The sequence below is a fragment of the Protomyctophum parallelum genome, assembly GCF_964188405.1.
Source record: "Protomyctophum parallelum genome assembly, chromosome: 14".
Lineage (NCBI taxonomy): Eukaryota > Metazoa > Chordata > Actinopteri > Myctophiformes > Myctophidae > Protomyctophum > Protomyctophum parallelum.
In genome coordinates this window covers 29,919,593-29,941,998 of record NC_139709.1, presented here as the reverse complement: position 1 = coordinate 29,941,998, position 22,406 = coordinate 29,919,593, and the positions used below count along the sequence as shown (strand labels likewise).

General features: G+C 42.9%; 2 protein-coding genes across 15 annotated transcripts in view; both read left to right on the top strand.

Annotated features, from left to right (window-relative positions):
* LOC310871423 (transcriptional repressor p66-alpha-like) overlaps positions 1–11,148 on the top strand; it is a 30,816-nt gene extending 19,668 nt beyond the window's left edge. For 5 of the 12 annotated variants that reach the window (XM_083782940.1, XM_083782938.1, XM_083782939.1 and 2 more), the window contains exons 7-12: positions 202–414; positions 5,089–5,371; positions 5,882–6,225; positions 6,671–6,778; positions 7,500–7,761; positions 8,850–11,148. In XM_083782940.1, the coding sequence (XP_083639066.1) occupies positions 202–414; positions 5,089–5,371; positions 5,882–6,225; positions 6,671–6,778; positions 7,500–7,761; positions 8,850–8,986 (1,347 nt within the window). In that variant the 3' untranslated portion in view covers positions 8,987–11,148. The remainder of the gene's footprint in view (positions 1–201; positions 415–5,088; positions 5,372–5,881; positions 6,226–6,670; positions 6,779–7,499; positions 7,762–8,849) is intronic. The other 7 variants (XM_083782933.1, XM_083782943.1, XM_083782942.1 and 4 more) reach the window with 3 other exon arrangements.
* Positions 11,149–12,681: 1,533 nt separating this feature from the next.
* LOC310870311 (armadillo repeat-containing protein 6-like) lies at positions 12,682–20,708 on the top strand. Of its 3 annotated transcripts, none has more exons than XM_083781484.1 (10): positions 12,682–12,707; positions 12,932–13,075; positions 13,298–13,362; positions 13,574–13,975; positions 14,145–14,304; positions 15,239–15,384; positions 17,891–18,022; positions 18,169–18,306; positions 19,142–19,436; positions 19,722–20,708. In XM_083781484.1, exons 2-9 carry the CDS (start codon positions 12,955–12,957, stop codon positions 19,370–19,372), a joined length of 1,395 nt encoding a protein of 464 aa, XP_083637610.1. In that variant the 5' UTR covers positions 12,682–12,707; positions 12,932–12,954; the 3' UTR covers positions 19,373–19,436; positions 19,722–20,708. The 3 variants fall into 3 exon arrangements, with proteins under 3 accessions (XP_083637610.1, XP_083637608.1, XP_083637609.1); XM_083781482.1 differs by lacking the exon at positions 12,682–12,707 and adding an exon at positions 12,718–12,848 and having other exon boundaries at positions 12,946–13,075; XM_083781483.1 differs by lacking the exon at positions 12,682–12,707 and adding an exon at positions 12,718–12,848.
* Positions 20,709–22,406: the final 1,698 nt, after the last annotated feature.

The following is a 22,406-nucleotide window of genomic DNA, read 5'->3' as shown; positions in this document are numbered from 1 at the left end:
CTACATTGCAGTACACTGTATCAAGCTGGGCGGCTAATTTGGGTTTCTCTGTGTGTGTGTGTCTCTCTCTCTCTCTCCTCTCTTGGTATCTGTCCATTGCTGCCGTGCCGCTTGTGCTCCTCGCTGCGTATGTTTGTCCACCCTTGACCGTCCCCGGCCTTCCTTTCCTCCTTCCTTCCTCTGTGTGTGTGGCGGTTTTAGCCCATCTCTGTGTCTCCGCAGCAGATCCAGGCCCTCCGGCAGCAGCAGCAGCAGCAGTTGGCAGCGTCCGGCGACTCGGGCGGTCCCCCTCCTCTGCTGCTGGCGCCCCGGGCCTTGGCGCCAGGCGGGCTGAACCAGAGAGGCATGGTACCGTCGGGCCTCATCCGAGTCAACAGCGTTGGAAACGCCAGCCTGCTGGTCAGCATCACACAGGTGAGCAGAGCTGTCGGTGCCGAAGGTGAACCGCGACGGAACGCGCCGTCGCTGTCGCTGGAAAACGTGTATGTCCAGTGCCAGTTTCAGTTTCACCAATTTGCAAACTAAAATAAAACATAAAAAGTAGGGCTGTCAAAATAACTGAGGTAACTGAGCTAGTTAATTTTTTAACGCAATTAATGCATGCTTAGATGACCCGCTATTCCATTCTGCACTAGTCATCGCTCTGGTATCCGATGGCTGATAGATCCAATCGAGATGGAAAGAGAAGCCCTTATCTGGATGGGGGGGGGGAAGAAAACCATGTCGGTTATTGTCATAAAAGGCTGCTCTATTTACATAGGTAGCCCCGTTGTCAAATAGCACGACAACGGGGTGAGAGACGTGGAGAGAGAGAGAGAGAGAACATATGGCATATTTTGGACATAGTTCGAATGGCGATCATCATTTTGAAGCTTTAATTAATCTGATTAAAATGTTTCATCGTTTGACAGCCCTAATAAAAAGTTTCAATAAAGAGTTAAGAGGTTTCTGCCAGACAGCAACGATGTGTAAAATGTCCACTGGCATTGTTCCTGAATACATTCCTTAATGGGAATGTATGTGCTGTGGTCCAGTTGTGTAATAATGTAAGAACATTATTGGGAAGAGCTTTGGTGTCAAGTTTTAGTATAGCTGTGTTGCTAAAATATATGTCGACAATTTGCAACATATCATTTGTTTTCATTGTCATTCATTATTGAAAAGTGTTTTCAGTATTGTTTGGTAGTGGATAATGAGTGTTGAGCCTGGTCTAACCCTCCACAATAATTTAACCACTTAAGCCCTCTATTCATAGTAAAACTATTCATAGTAAAACAGTTATAACTGTACTTACTTGCAACGCGTTGTAAGGTTATTTTTGGCCATTATTCGGCCCAGAATATGGATGCTGAGGTTCAAGTCATTGATCGTATGCAGTCATATAGTGTTAGCTAGCCGCTGGTTTGGGGTGACCAAAATGTCCCGATTTTCAACATCCACTACCACATTGTCTAGTCTTTGACTTGAGCCACATGACTTATGAATTTCCCCTACGCCCCGATTACAAAAACACAAAGATCTGCTGTTCAGAATTGGGATGCTAGGTTTCGTGTAGTTATGAAACCTATCATCTCTATTCTGAGGGGAACATTTGCAGAAAACCACTGATCTAAAACCCGCCATGTTGTGAGCACTTTGATTGGTTCGATATTCAGTGTAGAGGGGAACGGTTGGGGGGGGGGGGGACCAAATACAGAGCCTACGTTTACAAATGATAGAGTCAGCCTTTACTTACAGTATTATGGCAATGTCTTCTGTGCCTCCAAGCAAGGACGAGTGGTGGAGGGAAGGGGATGGGAATTCAGACACTTTCACACACTGCAGTCTGTCAGTGATAGTGCGGATCGGAGGACATTGCAGCAGGTGCAGATTCACTGCAGCCATGTTGGCTGGGCTGACTGGGCCAGTGTGGTTCTCAGAACTAACTGTTGATGAGATGTAGCCTCTCAGACCCAAAATTAAAGAATATTTCGTTATCTTTGGATGATGTTTTGTCCACAATTCCATGCTGGAAGGCTACAATGGAAGCATAATTCTGACGGCCCACGGTGGAATGGACAAATTAGTGTATACTATAAACTAACAGGGCAGACCCATTACTGTTGTGGATCAAGGTTATGTTATTTTGTCACCTGACACCCAAACCATACAGTGTTTATTTAATTATTTAATATCTATAATGGTATATGTCTCCACAGTGAGGCTGGAAAATGTAGCCTCGCAGCCTATTACTGTAGCCTCGGACGGGAGGCAAACCCGGGTTCCCCATTCCAAGGTACGTTAACCAGTCGACTAAAGAGTACCGTATAGCCTACACTACTATAGCCTACTGGTAGGCAGGGAAATGGCAACCAGAATAACCCGTTCTGAGTGAAACTCCTCCCTATGCACTGACCCTATTGATGTTGGTAGGCTATAAAATAATAATAGGAGAGATAACAGGCAAACATTGATCAAGTATTTTTACTTCTAGTTGTAAATTAAGTAATGCAGATATTTAACAATAATTTAACTCTTGAGACCATACAATTACGAATCCATTTGGTTTCATTTAGAATCCATTTGGTTACAAAAACAAACTCTCCATCGTTTAGCTGGGCCTGCGGGGCCAGCTGGAACCCGACCACTGGCGGTCCCCGGACCACTGGTTGAGAACCACTGATCTGGTGGGCGGGGCCCCCGGTCAAAACACACGTGCAGGCCAATGTTTTGGTGAGTGGACATCAATACTGGTGTAACGTCGTCAACACATTTCGTGCTTCTTCTGACCTCCGCTCCGAGTGAAAATGGCTTGGCAACTACCCATCACTAACTTCTTTCGCAGAACAGATGGTCAAAAAGTTACGGTATGTCTCTAGAAAATGTGTTGACTGGTAGCGTAGCGATAATTGCAAGCAACCGAGTTAATAAAGTTATGATGATGCGGGACAACATGTGCCTTACTTGCATCCTGCACCGAGGAGCAGGGAGGAGGCTACGAAGCAAGACGGGACATGTTCTAAGGCTCGTAGATGTATTTGATCGATTTTGACATGAATCGATAAAAATACAGTCTTAGTCTTAGTTCGTATGTGCCGCGATGTTAAGTTGAGACCAATCATATATAACTTATTCTCAACGTTACTGATTGATTGATTGATGTAATTAAATTACCGAAAACTAGGCTAAATACATATCTCCCACTATTTTACGGTTTATTAACTTTACGTTCCGGCCGTCCGGAATAGACCACCTGCAGCAGCGGTCCAAATGGGCCCCGTGTAGCACCGAGTGACAGTGTGTACAAAATGGAACCAAGTGGGAAAGAAAAAACTCCCAGAGTTGTTAACACCAGATCACACTTGATGTTTGTAAATAAACGGACGACACTTCTGCAGGCGTTATCTCCCTGGAAACACATGTTTGGTTGTGGATATGTCATGATGATTCATCAGATTGGAGTCCCAGAGAAAGTGAGGGGGAAAAAGTATCCATGGCCTTCTGCACATAAAACTCCTTGAAATTAAAAGAGTTGAGAATCACTGACATGTATATGGTGTAAGTGGTTACAACAGCCTCATTTATGGGAAATAACATTGTGTCTTGTGCTGACAACTCTGTGTTATTGGTGGGGGGTTTTTCGGGTTTTTTTGATTGATTGAATACTTTATTAACAACTTGCAAAAAGGTCCAGTACAGCAGTTAAATGATGCTAAAAGCCTTGAGGGCTTAATCATGCACGTAAAGACATGCAATATGTGGTACTGTACAATAAATCATCAATACTAGGAGATGTAAAAAAAAATATTTGCAGCAAAAACTGTGGGGTACTTTATTTTGGCAAGCTAGAAGACTAAGATTTAGGTACTTTACCATGCACCTACAGTATATTATTATAAATCCCCATAGGGAAAACAAAATATACGATTCATTGGCAGCACATACACAGCGACAGTGGCTCTGGGGTAGAGTGGCCGGTAGAGAAGCTGGATGGGAATCATGAGGTTCCCAGGTCGATCCTGGGCTCCCCCAGAGTTGGTATCGAAGTGTCCTTGAAAGACTCTGACTGAACCCCTAATTGCTCCCGATGTGCACTACCGGTTGTTGCATGGTTTCCTCTGCCATCGGTGTGTGACTGGGTGAATGGGTGAATGTAATGCACATGTAATGCACAATCTATGTAAAGCGCTTTGGATAAAGGCACTATATAAATGCATCCACCAACAAATATATATTATACACTCATACACACAAACAACTTCACATACATTTACAATTAAAACAAGGAAATAAAATACAAGTAGCGAGACAAAAACAACAGAGCGTCGACAACAATGGGAAGTGAACAATACTGAGAACCGACATGACTGGAGACAGAGGAAAGCATATGAGCGCACCAGAAGGTCTGGGGAGTCATACTTGACGGCTGGTGATAGTAGGGCATTCCACATTTTGGTGGCATAATAGAATAAATTGTCATATTATCAGTGGTGGAAAGTGACTAAGTAAATTTACTCAAGTGCTGTACGATTTCAATAATTTATTAATACATTTTGAACTTGTGAAACGTGACATTATGCACAATGAGTACTTTGTCTTTAACTTTTGGTACTTTGAAGTACATTTTGATGCCAATACTTGTACTTTAACTCAAGTAACTTTTGAATTCCGGGCTTTTCTTCTGAAAAGAGTATTTCTACACTGTAGTATTGATACCTTTAAAAAAAATCAGACCAGTGAATGGTGAAACAGCACCCCCTGTTGGGATGGACATAGGGACATTTGCTGTTCCTTGGAGTGGTTGCGCCACTCAAAAAATGGAGTACTTCTTCCAAAATAAAATGAAGAAAGTGCTTGCACAATGAGGGCTCTAATGCGACAGATGCTTTTATTGCACCAGAAGTGAAGGCTCTTCCTCAGACAAAAGGTCCTTGCAAACTAAAAATTCAAAAGATCCGAAAAACGCAGCAGTGTGCAGGGACCTTAAATGTGAAAACGGAGAGGAACACATCTTTATACAAGCCACTGGAACAATCGACAACTAACACTTTCTCCACCACTGCATAAATGAATTGTAGACTGAATTGTTCTGAATATTCTCTCCGCCAGGCGTCTAGTGGTGGCCTGAAGGCCTCGTCCAGCCTGACGTCCCAGTCCCAGCTGGGGGGCGGCAGTGTGTCCGTGGTCAACGTGAACGACACCCCCGCCAGCCGCCAGGCCGCCGCCAAGCTGGCCCTGAGGAAGCAGCTGGAGAAGACCCTGCTGGAGATCCCCCCGCCCAAACCCCCCGCGCCCGAGTTCAACTTCCTGCCCTCTGCCGCCAACAACGAGTTCATCTACCTGGTGGGCTTGGAGGAGGTGGTCCAGAACCTACTGGATAACCTCCACAGAGGTATATAATATGTTGCATGGTTTTGTATTCATCCTATAAATGATTACTGCTGTTTTGTTATGCATAGATGCATGTTAATGGCACCAAGCAAGCCGCAACCATTGCATTTTGTATTGACTTCCTTGCTGGGGGGCATACGTTAGTCCGACGTACCAATAGCCCGACATGTGTGGCCGGTTAAGACTCACCCGTGGCTTCTGCGTGTGGTTACTGGGTTGGGGTTAAGGCTAAGGTTAGTGATGTCGGATTATTTGGGACCGTCGGACTAACGCTTACGCGCCCATTGTCGCCAACGTTCAGACCGACAACCATCACTCTGAATTTTCAAACGGCGGCACTCGGAGAACTCTGAATTCACCCTAAATGTACACTACGGTGGACATTGTTAGCGGTTTCTGCCACACCAACATTTCACATGTGCATGTGGCGAATAAAAATCTCTCTGGAATGTCTTCCACTCACTAATTTGGGGGGGGGGGGGGGTGTTTCCTCTTCACTGTCCTTCCGCAGGAAAGTCAGGCGTGTCTATGTCCAAGCCTGCTGCCAGAGAGCCCTACACCTGCACCCAGTGCAAGACCGACTTCACTTGCCGCTGGAGGCAGGACAAGGCCAAAGGTGGGACCATCCTCTGTGAGGACTGTATGTCATCCAATCAGAAAAAGGCCTTGAAGGCCGAGCACACCAACCGGCTGAAGGCGGCGTTCGTCAAGGCCCTGCAGCAGGAGCAGGAGATCGAGCAGCGCATCCTACAGCAGGCGGCCTCCTCGCCCGTCTCCCACGCTGCCTCCTCCTCCTCGTCCTCCTCCTCGCCGTCGATGCGCGTGGAGCAGCTGGTGTCCCAGCAGCTGAAGCAGGTCAGGGGCGTCATTTAATCAGGGAGATGGCAATCGCCAACCCCCTAGTCTTCACATTTAACCTCACATTCAGTTGTTTTATGCATATTTTCCCCGACTTGTTTTTTGCAGATTAATCTGATTTTTCATCGCAATGGATGCCCGTCCATCTACATGTAACACGTGTTAGAATTTAGATAAGCGGTTTATTGTATGCAACCATTAATTTATTAACCACTTTCCAACATGGCATCCCAATTTTGGGAATGTCATTGTAGGTGAAAAATTTCAAACATATTCTCTTTTTTCCCCAAATAACAAATGGCAAAAATAGTTGATCTACAAGCTCTCAATGCGTCGCCATGGCGACGCGTTGAGAGCTTGTTGATCAACTATTTTCTCTCTTTAAAAAAAAAGAAGCTTAACCTATTTTATTTTTTTCCATCCCCTACTTGCGCCTCTGAAGCAGCAGCAGGCCCAGGCCAGGTCTTCGTCCTCCATGCAACACCACCACCACCAGCACAGCAGGGCACAGCAGAGCATGGTTCACCACCACTCCTCCAACATGAAGCAGGTATAGGAGGATGGTCACTGTCTCTGCATGAGTTCCAGCCCAATGTTTTCAACCAGGGGACGGGTCATCAACATGTCCGTACATGGACACATTTAGACAAGGCCTTGTCCGTGACACCTTTTTGGATTTTATTTTTTACACGCCATTTATAAATTATAATGTTCTTATTTTTAGCATAATAAAGACCCAATTACTGAATGTCCAGTCTACAGGTATTTTTCGGAATATGTATGAGACTTATTTACTATGACACTATGGCATATGGCGAGTTCTCAAATGTTTTGTTGTGGGTCCATTTGATTCCATTTGTACTCTAACTGTACCTGTTACAGACATGTTATGGACCAGTCATTCAGGGCTCTTTGTGTGTTTCTGGTAATATTATTATTCACTCATTTTGTATGTCCGACGGTGGAAAAACTGTAATTTTGACAAAAATGTCCACCATAAGCCAGTATGGTGAAGATCCCTGTTTTCAACGTCTGGTCCGGGACCTTAGTTTGACACGTGTGCGTGCGTGCGTGCATGCGCTCGTGCTCTCATGAACCTGATTGCCTGGGGCAGTACCCTTTTTTTTTTCTGAGCCTAGCCTACTTGTTACATGTTACTACAGGTTCATGTTGTATAATGATTTGTCATTCTATCCTTGTTTCTCTTATGTAGAATTGTCACTATATTACTGTTGTTATTGAGTCGATTATTAATCCCCTGTCCCCTCCAGGGCCAGCTGTCCCGCAATGTCTCATCCATGGGGGTGAGGGGTGGTCCCCACACCTTCTCCTCCTCCTCTCAGCTGCAGAGTGCGGTGGCGGCCGCGGCCTTGGTCAACCGGCCAGGTAAGCACATCACCTATGTTTCCCGCCCCTCTTCCCTGAGTTCAAAGGTCGGCAGCAGTGGTGGGATCGTCGGCGGCAGCAATGTCAGCGGAGGCAGCAGTGCCTCAGCCACTGCATGGAGGAAGCAGAGCAGCACAGGCAACACAGGTAGACCAAAACGACCGTCTCTCTCCCACTAAAACCAGTGGTAGGGCTGGGCGACATGACTTCAAATCACTATTACCGTTTTTTCAAACCTTTGCCTCAATTACGATTAATGGAACGTTTCGTCTATGTACAGTATATATAGTGAAAATAACCGATCAATAAGCTCACTAGTTACGGTTATTTTCACATTTTTTGTACCCCGCCATTGTATAACAAAGTACTAGTTAGTTGGATATAAACAATTTAGAATTATTTTACCGCCAATTTGTTGATATAATAATAAGAAAATACATATTTTTTTAATACCTTGCTTCTCGATTATTCAGTCAGTTATTGGTTCTAAATATCGGTTTGGATTGCCTAGCCCTACCCAGTAGAATGACTCCCCACTAAACCCAGTAGACAAGAGTCCCACTAAAACCACTAAGGACCCACCTTGGTGATGAGATCCAGTGCACTAAAACCAGTAGGTTCTCACTAAACTCCACTGGGCTCACTCACACCGTCACGTCTGTCCTCTTTCCTACTTCTCAACTTCCTGTCTGGTCCAAAAACAATCCTATCCGTCAGAAGGCCCAGTTGTCGGGACTGTGTTGACAATTCACTGTGAATGCATTAGGAGTAGAAAGGAGTGACAAAGGTTATCTATATAAGTCTTCAGTAGCCCCTTTTCAACCAGAGGAGCTTTCCCAAGATTTCCCTAAGAATTGAAATATCAATTTTGGTATGTTTGGCTGTGCGAGACTACCAGTTAATCTAGTTCCTCGATGTTTTGGTGAAAAGGGGGCTAATATGACGCATGCAGGAGGAATCGAAATGGCAAAGTTGTTTTCGGACGAGGCTCCCCACATATCACCCCACTATCAATGACCTCTCATCTTCCCGTTTTAGACTCTTAGATTGGTGGTTTGGTTTCTTCCTGGTATCATTACTTTATACCATAGAGATGTGTGTGTGTGTGTGTGTGTGTCTCTTTACGAACCAAATGTTATTTTTCTGAATCATGCCCCACTCACTCACTGCCAAGTTGTTGTCAACTGACTGACTTTCCCTCCTGTTTGTTTTGTGTGTATGTGTGTGTCACACAGGCGTGACCATGGCCTATGTGAACCCCAGCCTGTCAGGCCATAAGTCCTCGAGCAGCGCGGATGCCCGTCAGAGGGAGTACCTGCTGGACATGATCCCCTCACGCTCCATCTCCCAGACCGCAAACACATGGAAATAATGAAAACAATCTAGTCATACTATTCATTCTTGTCCAACATGTCATTGTTTCCTCAGCAGCACCCCCCCCCCCCCCATTACAGAGTCAACAGCACCCCATGGTGGACAGTTAAGGAAATGCAATCTCTTTTTTTAACCACTTGAGCCCTATATGGTTTGTCGTGACGAATAGTGAAAATAGCCAATCTAAAAGCTCGCCATGTGCTGCGATGTGAGCTTGTAGATTGGCAATTTTTTTAGATTTTGTTTTAAACTCTTGAAATGTTTTGAAAATGTTCGCCTATAACGACATACCCAAAAAAAGAAACAGGGACGCCAGGGTTAAAGTGGTTAAGGTAATGCAATCTCTCTTTCAGCAAAGACACGTTTCTTCTTTAACCTTTTACGATTTTCAATTGACTTCAATCTTTATTTTCAAGTCTGTTTCTTTATTATTATTATTATTTTGAGGATCACTGTTCATTGTTGTGTTCATCAATCTCATCATTTTGCAGAAACTGTTTCAATTTGATTGGGGCAACAAAAAACTTAAAAAACAAAACAAAAACAAAAAAAAATCAAGGGCTTTCCTTTTGTTACTGTTGTTAGCCACAATCACGTTGACCGTAAACGTCAATGCATGTGCCTTCCGACATCTGAAAAGTTGCGTTTCGGACGGGCTTTCCAAACTTGTCTGGATAGTCAGGACATCTGGAGGTGCAGGAGTGTCCGGAAAAAAAGTTCACCTCCCTTTCCGAAAAATGTAATTAAGTTCGGACATCGGAAGGAGCATGTATTGCGCTGAAGGCTATGTTTGTTCACACTGGCAGGCCAAATCCAAATACCTTTTAGGGCCTAACTAAATCGTACGAGATTTGTTTAAGTCTGGACACCATAAAAAAAACACATGGAATTGGATTTTTGTAGATCAGATTTGAACCACATTCCTAGATTGTCTGAAATGCGATTCAAATCCTGTTTTCTAAATATGTGTCTCAGTCTCGACTCTCGGGACAGCTGAGATTCAAACAAGTGAGATTTGCCTGCGGTGTGAACAAGTTCTAAATGATGGCTTGAGAATGTTGCTGTACTGAAATGTTGATGTTTATGCGGGATAAATTTCTCCCCATTTGGAAATGATGGAACTGCTCAGTCTGTGCGGGGTATAGAGTCTATATACTATAGACCCTCCTTCCTCATGTATAGTCCCAGGCCAACGAATGGATTACAGACAAAAAACGATGGGACATTATGGGGCAAAGTGACTGGACTACTCGCATAACATTGAAACACGGACTTCACATTTAAGGAAATAGAATGTTGACAATATGAGAGGAAATCAAATATCTGTTATTTTTCTTTTTTTTAAAGTTAAAAGTTTTTCAGCACATAAACTCGTTTGGGATTTCTTTGTACTTTACAGTAAATTATTTGGTTACTTTGACTGATGTTTAAAGGAAATTACCGTCAATATATTGTGGTTTCAACGGGAAAAGAACAATTTAATCTATTTCATTGTTTTTCTTTTTCTTTTCTTTTTTGTCTGTACGACAGAGCATGCCTCCTACGAGTCCTACCCTTAAATCTCTCCGTTCGCTGTGCGCCTTAGCAAGAAGGAGCACGACGATGTTATTCCTTTACTCATCTGTAATTACCATCTGTATTTTGCTTATTTTATATTAATGTCAACATTGTAAGATTATTTTGAGTGTTATGCCATCGCTGATAAAATAAAAAGAAAAGGAAAAAAAAACTTGCAGGAGCTGAATCTGACACACTGGAACCACAGATATTTTCAATGAGATTTTGATCAACCATTCTCCTCATGTGACCCTGCTGTGTCCCCGGCCCTGAATCAGTGTTATGCTTAATTTATGCTCCCGTCGTCCCGCCACGCGCCGAAAAGCCGCTCTACGTACCAGGTGGCAATGTGTCGCAGACGTGACCCATTGCGAGCTTGTAGATCAGTTTTTTTGACACACGACACCGCCGGGTGCGATTTGGGGAGCGATTTGTTACAGCTTCCCTGGACAACATGAACACCATCGTGTAGCTTGTTTCCCTTCACTGTATTGCATAACCTCTGCTTCTGGCATTTGTACAAAGTTATGTTACAATTTATTTGGTTTACTTTGTTTCCTAGCTCCTAAAGAGATAATAAAATAAACAAAAAACTATAAATAATTTGAATCACTGTGTGGCATTTGTTTTCGTTTTGCATTTGTGTACATAGGTGTGAGTCCATACACATGATACCAGAATGTACGCAACCATTCCTTTAAAATGTTCACTTATTAGGTGCATACATGTTTCATGAATTAAGACTAAAGTGTCTGCTAAATGCTTAAAATGGAAGTTGGTCTGTGAAGATTTTGCATGTGGTCCCTGACCATGCTTTCAGTATGTAGAAAAGTGAAGATTCCCCCCCCCCCCCCCCCATTTTATTTTGGAGAAGCTTGTTGTGATGTGAGGACAGTGGAATTAAAGACATTAGCATCATTATGAGTCGTCATTTGAGGAGGCTTGTGCTTCAATTCCAAAATGACTTTCAAAGCTTAACTAGGCTACTAAAGAGGATCATTGACATGTATGTGTATGATGTCCACAGAGGCACAGACTAAAAGTTCTGGATGAGTTGTCGGGGCAGAATTCCCATTCCATCTTCAATGTTTTTGACCTTTTGTAACTATCTGTGAGTGGTATTTCCACACTAACATGCCTGTGAAGAATGTGTACAAGTATGCGTTGGAGCCAGAAAATGTATCTGCCCACTCGTAAAGGTTACAAATCAGTAGGATATATATATAGGCTATCAGTTTAAGGAAAGGTTGGTTGGATAAAGTAAGAGGAATATGGATCATTAGTGCAGGTTCCCAACTTTTTTGAGCTATGGAGCACCCCACCCCACTTTTTAAGTTGCAGCTTTGGGACCTAATATGAAATATTATTTAAACATAATTTAATACATTTGACAAAGATACTATTTATTCATATTTTATGGTTTTCCCTTGAACCACCTGTAGCCTAATTAGGGTCGGCTATGCCACATGAACCACTACTTATAAAGCATTGAGTAGATCTATTTATGGTTTTTACAACTATAATTATACAGTGTTATTAAAGGCAATCAGCCTATGCATTATAGACACATTAGCCTACATGGTAATCAGTTGAAAACCCCTGCTCAAAATAATAATAATAATAATAATATAATAATAATATAGGCTATATAGCCTATATATATAAAGATGCACGGGATACGCGAAAAGGATGTTTAAAAACAAGAGTGTACTATACTCTAAGCCCTAAGGTACTACTCTTAGAGTATATATATTCATTATATACTCTAAGATACTACTTTGTTTAAAAATACATGAGTTGCTATATGTACCGGAAACGATTTGTTCCTAACCCATAGAGTATTAAAGGTCCTAACCCTATGGTTCCTACCGACTCGGGGTTCCTACACGATTGAAATATCACTCCACCTTTTAATAGTCGATATTACAGTATTTCTGCCTCAGTTGTAGATGTTTAGTTTTATAAGCCACACTGTACAACTCCAGAATAAATAAATAAATAAACTTGTTTTCTCCTCATATTTACCCCACAGAACTATTGTTCTATATTATTGTACACACACGAGCATAGTTATGGGTAGCACATTTGTGCTGTCTGCTATTCTGTAAAATTGACGTGCCTGGACAACGTTGGTTCTGTGCTGAACTTGCTACGTAAACAGCGTAAATATTGTTCTCTCATCCATTCAAGCGGTTGGTTAACTTGTCACTTGGGCAGTGGATGGGTGGAAGCAGTTTGTCATTTCATTGTTTGGTTGTTTTGCTGTTATCTTTGTTAACTTACACCAGAAGCAGAAGGGTTAGGTAAGTTGATATGACGCTGTAGTAGCCACTGTGGATATCATGAACGCTAAACTGAATGACATCGTTTTGTGTTAATAAAACAGCCTCTCCCATCCAGAGACTGAAGATGTCCAAGCGCAGGATCACACAGGAGACCTTTGATGATGTTGTCAGGGAGAACGTCGAGGAGTTTGACATGGATCCAGATGAGGCACTAAGAGAAGCTGTGGAGCAGTTTGAGTCTCAAGGTAACAAACATGGACGGACACTGTCTGATGCTACGCTATACTTGCATCCTTAGATTTAATGTCATGCTAATATTTACCATCTATATTTAATACATAGTAGTATACCTATGTATTAATTAACCCATTTCTGAATGGACTACATGCGATAATTTGGCATGTTTGTTATGCACTAACCAGTAAATGACAAGTCATAGTTATATTCTATTCTGCCTGTTTTGTCAGGTGTGGAACTAAGCTTTATAGTGAAGGCTGTAGCGACAGAGGGCCAAACTCATGAGGTCTTGCAGGTGAGAGTTGGGGGAAACTAATAATGCCCTTATGCCCCACACAGTCTAAATAAGTGGTTCTGAAATGTTTTAATATTGAGGACAGACATAACTCTGATAGTCTACATATTAAACAAAATTGACCCATAAGGCTTCCTTTGGTTCCATTTGTACACTCGGAGTTACAGACATGTAAGAGTCCATTTAGACCCCCTTGTCTCTTCTCTGACAGGCCTTGGAGTCCCTTCGACTCAGACAAGACAATCCCAACATGACTGCAGACCTCAGACGCTTCACTGAGCAGTGCTCTGTGGGATTTGCACAGAGGTACCTGGCGGGTCAGAAAGGTGCCTTCCCCATTCTTCTCTCCTGCTGCGGAAAGAGCTTGGAGAAGCAAGGAGATCTGTTGGTGGCTCTCGCTGCCCTGGCCATGTTGACGGATGGACAGCCGGACTTGTTAAACGCAGAGGGCGTGGGCCTCCTCGTCACTATCCTAAATAAGTACTGTGAAGACCCCGCTGTGACACGCGTGGGCTTTCGCACCGTGCGCCACTGCTGTTTGAAGCACGAGCAAAACCGACAGGACTTGGTCAAGGCTGGTATTCTGCCACTGATGACGCGTGCCATCACTAAGGTTATTTTGAATTTTCTACAGTGTGTCACACTTCACAGTTCATACCTTATTTATTGCCGCTTAGTTTTACAGTTTTTTAAAAATTATATCTTTATTTTATTGTGATCTATTATTGACACAGTCTGCCGAGCATGCCACTCAAACATTTCAAACATCTTTAATCACACAGCACATCGCAAGTGCAGAGGTGGTTAAGGAGGCCAGTGCAGCTCTCAGGGTCATGACCTTCGATGACGACATCAGAGTTCCGTTCGGACACGCTCACGACCACGCCAAGCTCATCGTAATGGAAAACAATGGACTGAAGGTCATCATCGAGGCTGCCAAATGTAAGACAGACACGCATTTATCCATTGGAGCGGTTGTCCTTGCTGAAATAAAAAAAATACAAGCCAAAAAAGTCAAAGTAGTGGGAGTGAACCTTGAATTTCACTAACTAACTAACTAGATAAAGTGCCCCTTGGGGCACAGGTCTCCACCAGGGCAGGTCAGGTTGTGGCCTCCTGGTGGCGCTATAATAGGCCAATGTGAAAAGGGTGCCATTTCTTCTCACTCTTGGATGGCAATTGGATGATTTGAGGCATTTTGTTCCAAAAATGGGTTTTTGCAAAAGTCCACCTGTTGGTGGCGCTATAACAGGCCAATGTGAAAAGGTTGGGATATATTCCTCAGCCTAGTAGGAAAGTCTGTGAAAGATTACACGTAAATTGCGTGCTGCGTTCATGATTGAGGCTTTTTGATCAAAACGGGCCATTCCTGCAAACTTTGAAAGCCAATGTTAGCCAATTAGGATGGAATATGAAATATTGGACAGATCCGTCTCGAACACATGACTATAGAGATAGCACAGATCGGTGAACCAATAGAATCCACCAGCTGTTTTTGCCGGCAAATTTGAATCCGTCACCTCTAGACCAGAAATCGCACTGGCTGGGGCAGGCTACTTGGAAAGAGACGCATGTCAAAAGGCTGCGACAAAGAGCTCCACCCCTTTGCTTCCATAGAATGGAAGTGAACCGAGAAGCTGATGTTTCTGATGCGTAGGAAGCACATGTCTGACGTGCATGCCCTTATGCTCCAGCTCCATCACCCAAGGGTAGAATGTAGATCTGTTATTTGTGGCATACTACAATTAGGCTACTGTCAAAATACTGAGAAATACTTCAATTAAATATGTTTTTCTTTTCATTTTTCAACATCCATTTTGCTGATGTTTATACTATTTTCTTATATGTATGTCTCTGCCATCTATCTCCCTTTCAGCTCATCCCGATAAGGTCTCTGTTCTCAGTGATCTGTGTGCCACCTTGTCCCGTCTGGCTGTGAGGAACGAGTTCTGTCAAGACATCTGTGACCTTGGAGGGTTAAAATTCATGATGACACTGCTTGCAGAGAGCTTTGAGTCGCAGGTACGTTTACTCTACAAGATATGTTGATGATGTGAAAATGTCAGCAGTAAGATATAATTGCCAGATTGGAATCTGATTTATTTGATCAAGTCTGAAAAACGTTTAGCGAATCAGATTTGAACTACATTCCTAGATGGTGAGCAATGCGATTCAAATATTTCTAAAGGTGTGTAATATTTATACTTTTGACCGTCATACAAAAGACACTGAGTTGCTTAGTTACATTGCTTGCATGCATGTCGTATGTCGTCATTACCACAGAAACGCAAAGCAGGCAGGTCGATGATGTCTGAATACACAAATCCAGTTTAATCACTTGCAAATAACAGTGTGGACAGTCAGTCCCTTAAGATCATATTTGAGGAACAAATCTGATTTCCTTGCAGTCTGAACAAAGCCCGATTTAGCTAAACGAAGGCATTTAACCTGTATAAGGATTATTGTACATTATGTGTAATTCACAAAGTACAGAGAAAATGGGATGAGATTGAATATCAATGTCATGCTGGGGTTGATACTAAAGTCATCGAGGCACTTGCCTGTCGGGCAAGTACAGGTCATGATCTACTCGCCCAAAGGTCATGCCCACTTGCCCTAAAAGAAAATTGTCCATTATAAAATGATGTAAAATTTGAATTACTGTATAATTTAACACATTGTTTTTTTACTTTCTAGGCCTGAGCGATAAGAAAATCTTACCTCAATTTCTATGCCAAATACCTACATAGCTACAGTATATATAACTATGGGTTCACTTATTTTTAAGTGTGGCAACAGTGTTAAACAGTGCTCTTATTTTACATTCCAAAGACCAGAAGACAGAGCGTTCTGTCCACATTCAAGTGTTTAGACATGTTTTGCTTATATAGACGGTTGCGTCCCATCTCAAACAAGCACTTGCCCGCTTACTCCACCTGCCCTGAAAGTTTTATTTACCACCCAGGGGCAGGTAGGCAACCCTTAGGCCCAATCCCAATTCCCCCCTTCGTCCTGGCCCTTAGCCCTTTCCCTTGCTTATGCGCGTTCACGTGAGGGGGAAGGGTTATCTCAATTGTCTTTGGATGGAGGGGAAGGGCCGAGGGTGAGGGGTAGAATCCCCTTCGTTTGAAGGGATATCTCGACGGGACTTCAAACGGAGCAACATCACTGAGGGCTGAAAGGCGGACGAGGTAAGAAGCCTTTTATGTCCTTTATTATGGAAAAATATTATAATAACCAATATTATTTGAATGTATTAACAATCTGCATCGCCAAAAATATCGCAATCTCTAGCAAAGGTTAACGTTACTTCACGTGAACTAACGATATGATACGGCGTTGCATTCATACAACGTTACCCATTCATTTGGCGCCGCATCGGCGCTTTATTCTTTTTTATTTATCGCCGGTGCGCCGGTGATACAACTCGGATGCAAGCTATAGCTTATTAGCAGGCATCAGTCCGACCCCCCAGACCACGATATGTCAACATTCTGCTTTTGGAGCTCTTAAAAGCCGTGAAATAGCCTACTGTACCTACATAACGCTGTCACTGCATAACGTTGGCTACTCGCTGCAGTGATAGCTATGGTTTTATCATGACCAATGTTAAACTAATCCCCACAAGTTGCAAAACTTGCATAACTAATTAGCAATGGTGTTTTTTCCCCAGGCAAACCAGCTACTGAACAGATTGCAAGCTGCTGTACAGACTGTACATTGGATGGAGATGAATCACAATGGCATTTTCATTGATAGAAAATGACTCTGTTCTTAATGATATTAAAAACAATGAACAGTGACCACAGCCCCTTCTTTCTATACTGTAAATTGTTTTTCCTTTTTCTAACCCTGTATATATATCTGTACCCATGCTATACAAACTGTTAATACAATAATCAATTAATCAGGTACAACTGTTGAGCAGGTGTCAGAATGAGCTATATCTAGCTGAATTACATACATGGGCTACCAACATGAGACAAAATTACAACATATTTATTTCATCATAACCACAGCAATGTTATATTTACGTTCCATCTCTACAGCTTAAATCAAATGGAAAGTAGTTTCCAAAGTGGGTTATGGGCTAAATGATAGTTTGTACACTCTCAGAGTTAATTAACATTGATTTTACAATATAAATTGGGGGTCCTAGAGACAGAAATGCCATCAAAGTTTGGGGACCACTGGCCTGTAGTGAGCTTGCAGATCAGCTATTTTCTGAGAACAGGTTGTATATCAATTTCTACAAGGGACGTTCAATATTTAGGGACATTCCAATTCCTAGGGGGATGATTTATCTCCCTACCCCTTGACACTCATTATGTAGGGACAAGGGGAAGGGGCAAGGGCTGAGGGGTAGGGTTAAAAAAGGAATTGGGATTGGGCCTTAGTGTCAACACCTGTCAGGCACACTACATCTAATATCATGATAACACTTGTGTGGCTTTTTAACTGTGCTAGGACAAAGATCTTCCATGCTGTCCTAGCAGTCCTCTCATTGAGCTGCCCTTTTCTTTTACAGGTAATAGTTCGACAGGTGCTGAGTGCTATAGGAGCCATAGCAGGGAATGATGACGTGAAGGACGCGGTGGTGAACTCGGGTGGGGTGCCACTCATTGTGGTCGCCATGAACAGACACATTGGCAACTCCAATGTGAGTTTAATGTTTAAATATTGTGTTTACATTAAATGTAAGTTGTTTAAGGTCTGTAAAATCTACGATCTAACGGCAAGCAACACCGTCCTACTCGAGGAAGAGTATAAAATAGGCTTAGGATCTGTTTTCTTATTCTCCTGTAGGTGTGTGAGCAGGGCTGCGCGTGTCTGGCTGTCGTGGGTCTTCGAAAACCCAGCAACTGCCAGGTCATCATGGACAATGGGGGACCCCTGGCTGCCATACAGGCCATGAAGTCTCACCCTGGCGTAGTCATGGTGCAGGTAACTCAAGAGGGCCTCATACAGTAATTAACAAGCTCCCTTGAAGTCATTAAAGCTGGATTTAGTCTCACAAATTGACTCATTCCCTTCCCTTTCATTCTATGGAAGTGAAGGAGTGGAGCTCAACATTGATAAATTACAGTATGACCGCGTGTCAAAGAAGCATGTGGTTCCATTGACCCCACCTGGCAGCCTTTTTGGTAGTTTATTTCAGTGAGCCAACCGCTCTTATTTAAGTAAAATGAACTACACACCAGTAAATAGTCACTGTAAGCAGACATTCTGCAAAACAATATGGGTAACTCTAATGTGTTCGATGCAATGGCATGTGTTGGCTACTCCCCTCAGACATGTATGTGGGGACTATTTGTCACGCACCAAAAATATCTACAAGCTACAATACCTACAGTGCAAACGCATCACTGCACAAAGTAGATTGGTTATATTCGGTGCTTGACCATGGCATGCTATTGCGTATATCAAGCCTTTCACCTTTTTAGGTGTTCTGCAATGTCTTCATTAAAGGTATATTCAGTGATTTCACTTAATTCAAATATCACATTTTTATTTTTTGGATAATCCTCCCTACTAGAGTGTGCTGACCATATCACGAGTTCCTCCCTGTCCCCAGTGAACCCCTTAGGTTTCGTTTTTTGGGGCCCAGCCTTCATCCAATCAGGATGAGAGGGGCCTTCCTCAAATCATGATCGAGTGTGGGCCACACTGTAGACTGTGTGCATGTGCACATCTTGTTACCGTGGCGGACTTTTTTTTTTTTTTCAAATCACTGAACATGCTCCTTTAATATAGCTTCCTTTTCTTCACATCCAAACAGAAACAGGCTTGCATGCTTTTGAGGAACCTGGTGGGGCGCGTTGAGGCGTTCAGCCAGCCCATCCTGGAGATGGGAGCAGAGGCCCTGATATTGGAGGCGCTGCGCTCCTTCAACGATGTGGGAGATGGTGATGTGTTCCGAGCGGCCCTGAGAGACCTGGGATGTAAAGTGGAGCTCAAAGAGCTGTGGACGGGCAAGAAGGGCAGCATAGCCAACGACCGTTGGAACTAGCCGTCTTTGGAACTACAATCTTTGTCATTTCAAGGATCCCCAGTTGGATATGCATTAGGCCACGGTCCCCCATTTTTCTTTTTCTTTATTTCTTGCGACCAAACTGGTACACTATAGCCTACAATCTTAATTTTTTATTCAACTGCGAGGGTGTACAAATGGAACCTTACAGGTCTATTTGTTTCTATTTGCACACCCTCAGACTCAGAGTGACAGATACGAAGGGTCCATTTGGATACCTTGTGGTCCCCGGAACCGACGTTGAGAACCATTTGTCTAGCTTTGCACCCAACATTCTTGGTTTTCAGGCTCGACAGAAAAATTGCCCTGTTCGAATGATTCAGATTAGGGCTGGATGACATGATCACAATTATTACAAACATTTGCCTCGATTACAGAGGCAAACATCTCGGATGTTTGATATGTTATTGGATAATTGCCCAGTCCTGGTTTAGATGTGTTGTTTTACTTTTGTTTTCTGACATGTCTGTTTGTTTTGGGGCTCCACCGGGCGCGTTGCGTCTCCGTCACATGCGTCAAAAAACGAACCGGGGCAATTTTTATGCAGTCACGCAATGCAACGCGGGCAGTGGAGCCACCCTTCATTGATTAAAAAGGGAACATTCCCTGACGGTGACGCGGAGCCCCGGTGTTAGTATGTGTGTATTTTATTTTTAAGCAATGCCCTACATTCTTGACCCCGCTTGGACAAAATGTGTTTGAGAGAAAAAAGGAAGTCCCGCACACTGTCCTCACTTATAGCTAGCAGTAGTTTATTAGGCTACTGGAGTCAGAGTTAGAGTTTTTGGTCTATGACCTTCATCAGGTATCACAAAAGAGAGCAAATCAGCATTTGCTGTTGAACTGATTGTTCTGTCTGCATGCTGCTCTTGTGTATGGAGGACTCACATCTGTGTATGGAAAATCAAAACAAATGCCACACAATGATTAAAACGATATTTATAGTTGTTTGTATGTTTTTAAATCTCATTAGTAGCTAGGAAACAAATTATCGGTAAAGGAAATAACTTGAAGCAGAGGTTATGCAATGCAGTGAGGGCAACAAGCTACACGATGGTGTTCATTTTGTCCACTGTGCAGGGAAGCTGTAACAAATCGCTCTGTTACCGTACCAAGTTACCGCACACCGGGAGCTTTATAACACACTTTCTATTGGTCGAGGTTTGGGTTGTGTAGTCACCTTGGTTAGGGGTTTGGGGGGTCTTATCTTTCCCTGGTATCATTCCCATTCAACCTCCACATTAATATAATCCTCCTTACTCGACTGGGGAGCGTTGGCTTTGCCCTCTTGGGCTTCTGACAAGTGCTGTCGCCCTTTGCCATCTCATAATTTAATTACTAATTTGGTCCCCACTCCTTTGGCCTGCAAACTTAATTTTGCAACAAGAGCACCTTTTCATCTATTCCACCTTTAATGTTCTGAATATTCAGGAATCACATTGTTTGTCAAATGTGAGTATGTTCTTGTGAGTCTATATGTTGTCTATATGATCTATATGTCTATATGATCGTTGGGGTGGTAGTGTAACAGGATGTGCAGGTGTAATCATAACTATATAGTTTAGTTTATTTTTAAACCATGCAGGTTTACAAAGTGCCATACATACATAAAAGTGTTGAACTGTGCTGGACTGTATAGGGGATGAGGGGCTTTGAAATGTATAGAGGTGCCAAACTCGGATTAAAAGTAAATAAGTCATTTAAAATGAATTCTGACATATTTTAGATCAAAGTATCTGAAATTCCAGTTACTATACATATGATGGAAATAGAAAGAAGAAATGCATTTTGATGCCTACTTGTTCTGTTACCTTTATTTCTAGTCTGCTTTGTCTATTATTATATTAGTAGGCCTAGTAGTAGTATTGATTGATTTAAATATTTATTAACAGTTTGCAGAATTACAGTACATTTCAAGCACAAACTCAATACAAAGACTGTTAACTGTGAGTGGACGACCCAATTAAGCATTACACTTGTTTACGTGTATCCCTATCCGACACGTATGGAAACGTATTGTGCCCAATTCTCATGAAAATGATACCGGAGGAAATCACATTAGGGTTCACTCGTCAAACTGGCGGTGATGAGGATGGTGATGGAAAGAACAATACGTTCAGTGTAAAAAACCTAATGTCATTTGTACAAAAAGAAGTGGAGAGCCGTGAGAGAACGGCCAATCTTATGCAAGGAACGCATGATCCCCCAGAGAGAGAATCAAGAGAGCGCTCAGAGCGCAACTTGAACTGGGAGAAAAGAACGGAAAAAAGGAAACCCTACAGCGGCGGCGCTGTCTCGACAGCTGCATTCCATGCTGCGAGTTTCAGAGAGTTTCAAAATGCATATTCTGTAATGGTAATGGTAATCACAAATCCAAGAACTGTACTGAACTGACTGTTGAACTAAGAGAAACACTGAGGAAACAAGGCAGGTGTTTTGTATGTCTGGAAGGCAGGCATGTCGCGCGTAATTGTAGAATGCAGGGCATTCACTGTGAAGAGTGCGGGCGCAGACACCACAAAACAGTTTGCAATCAAACAGCCAGTCAATATACAGCGCATGATAGACGCGCCGACCACGGCAACCACAGACAGGCTGACCACAGTGTTGCAGATGCAGTTAGTAGTGTAGCAAGCAACTCTGAAAATAGTACGGTATTGCTGCAGACAGCTACCATTTGGATAGATGCACCAACGCAAAGCCAAGTAGCCTCTCCTATCCTCCTGGTGGAGACCTGTGCCCAGAAGGGCACTTTTTCTAGTTAGTTTCTGCATCTAGGCCTAGGGCCCATTTAACCATGCATTTGGTTCAAGTTCAGTGTCTTGAATGAGATGGGCTGTGAGTTTGCATATCTGCTATTTTCCAGCATAGGACCGTTGCACAGTGAAGTATAAACAAGGCTTTAGGATTTATAAGTCGTTTTTAGAATCCTCCTCCTCAGGAGCATATCCACTCCCCAAGCCGTGCATGCCTATATTCCCACTATAGGCTGAGGAAGAAATGTCACTTGACA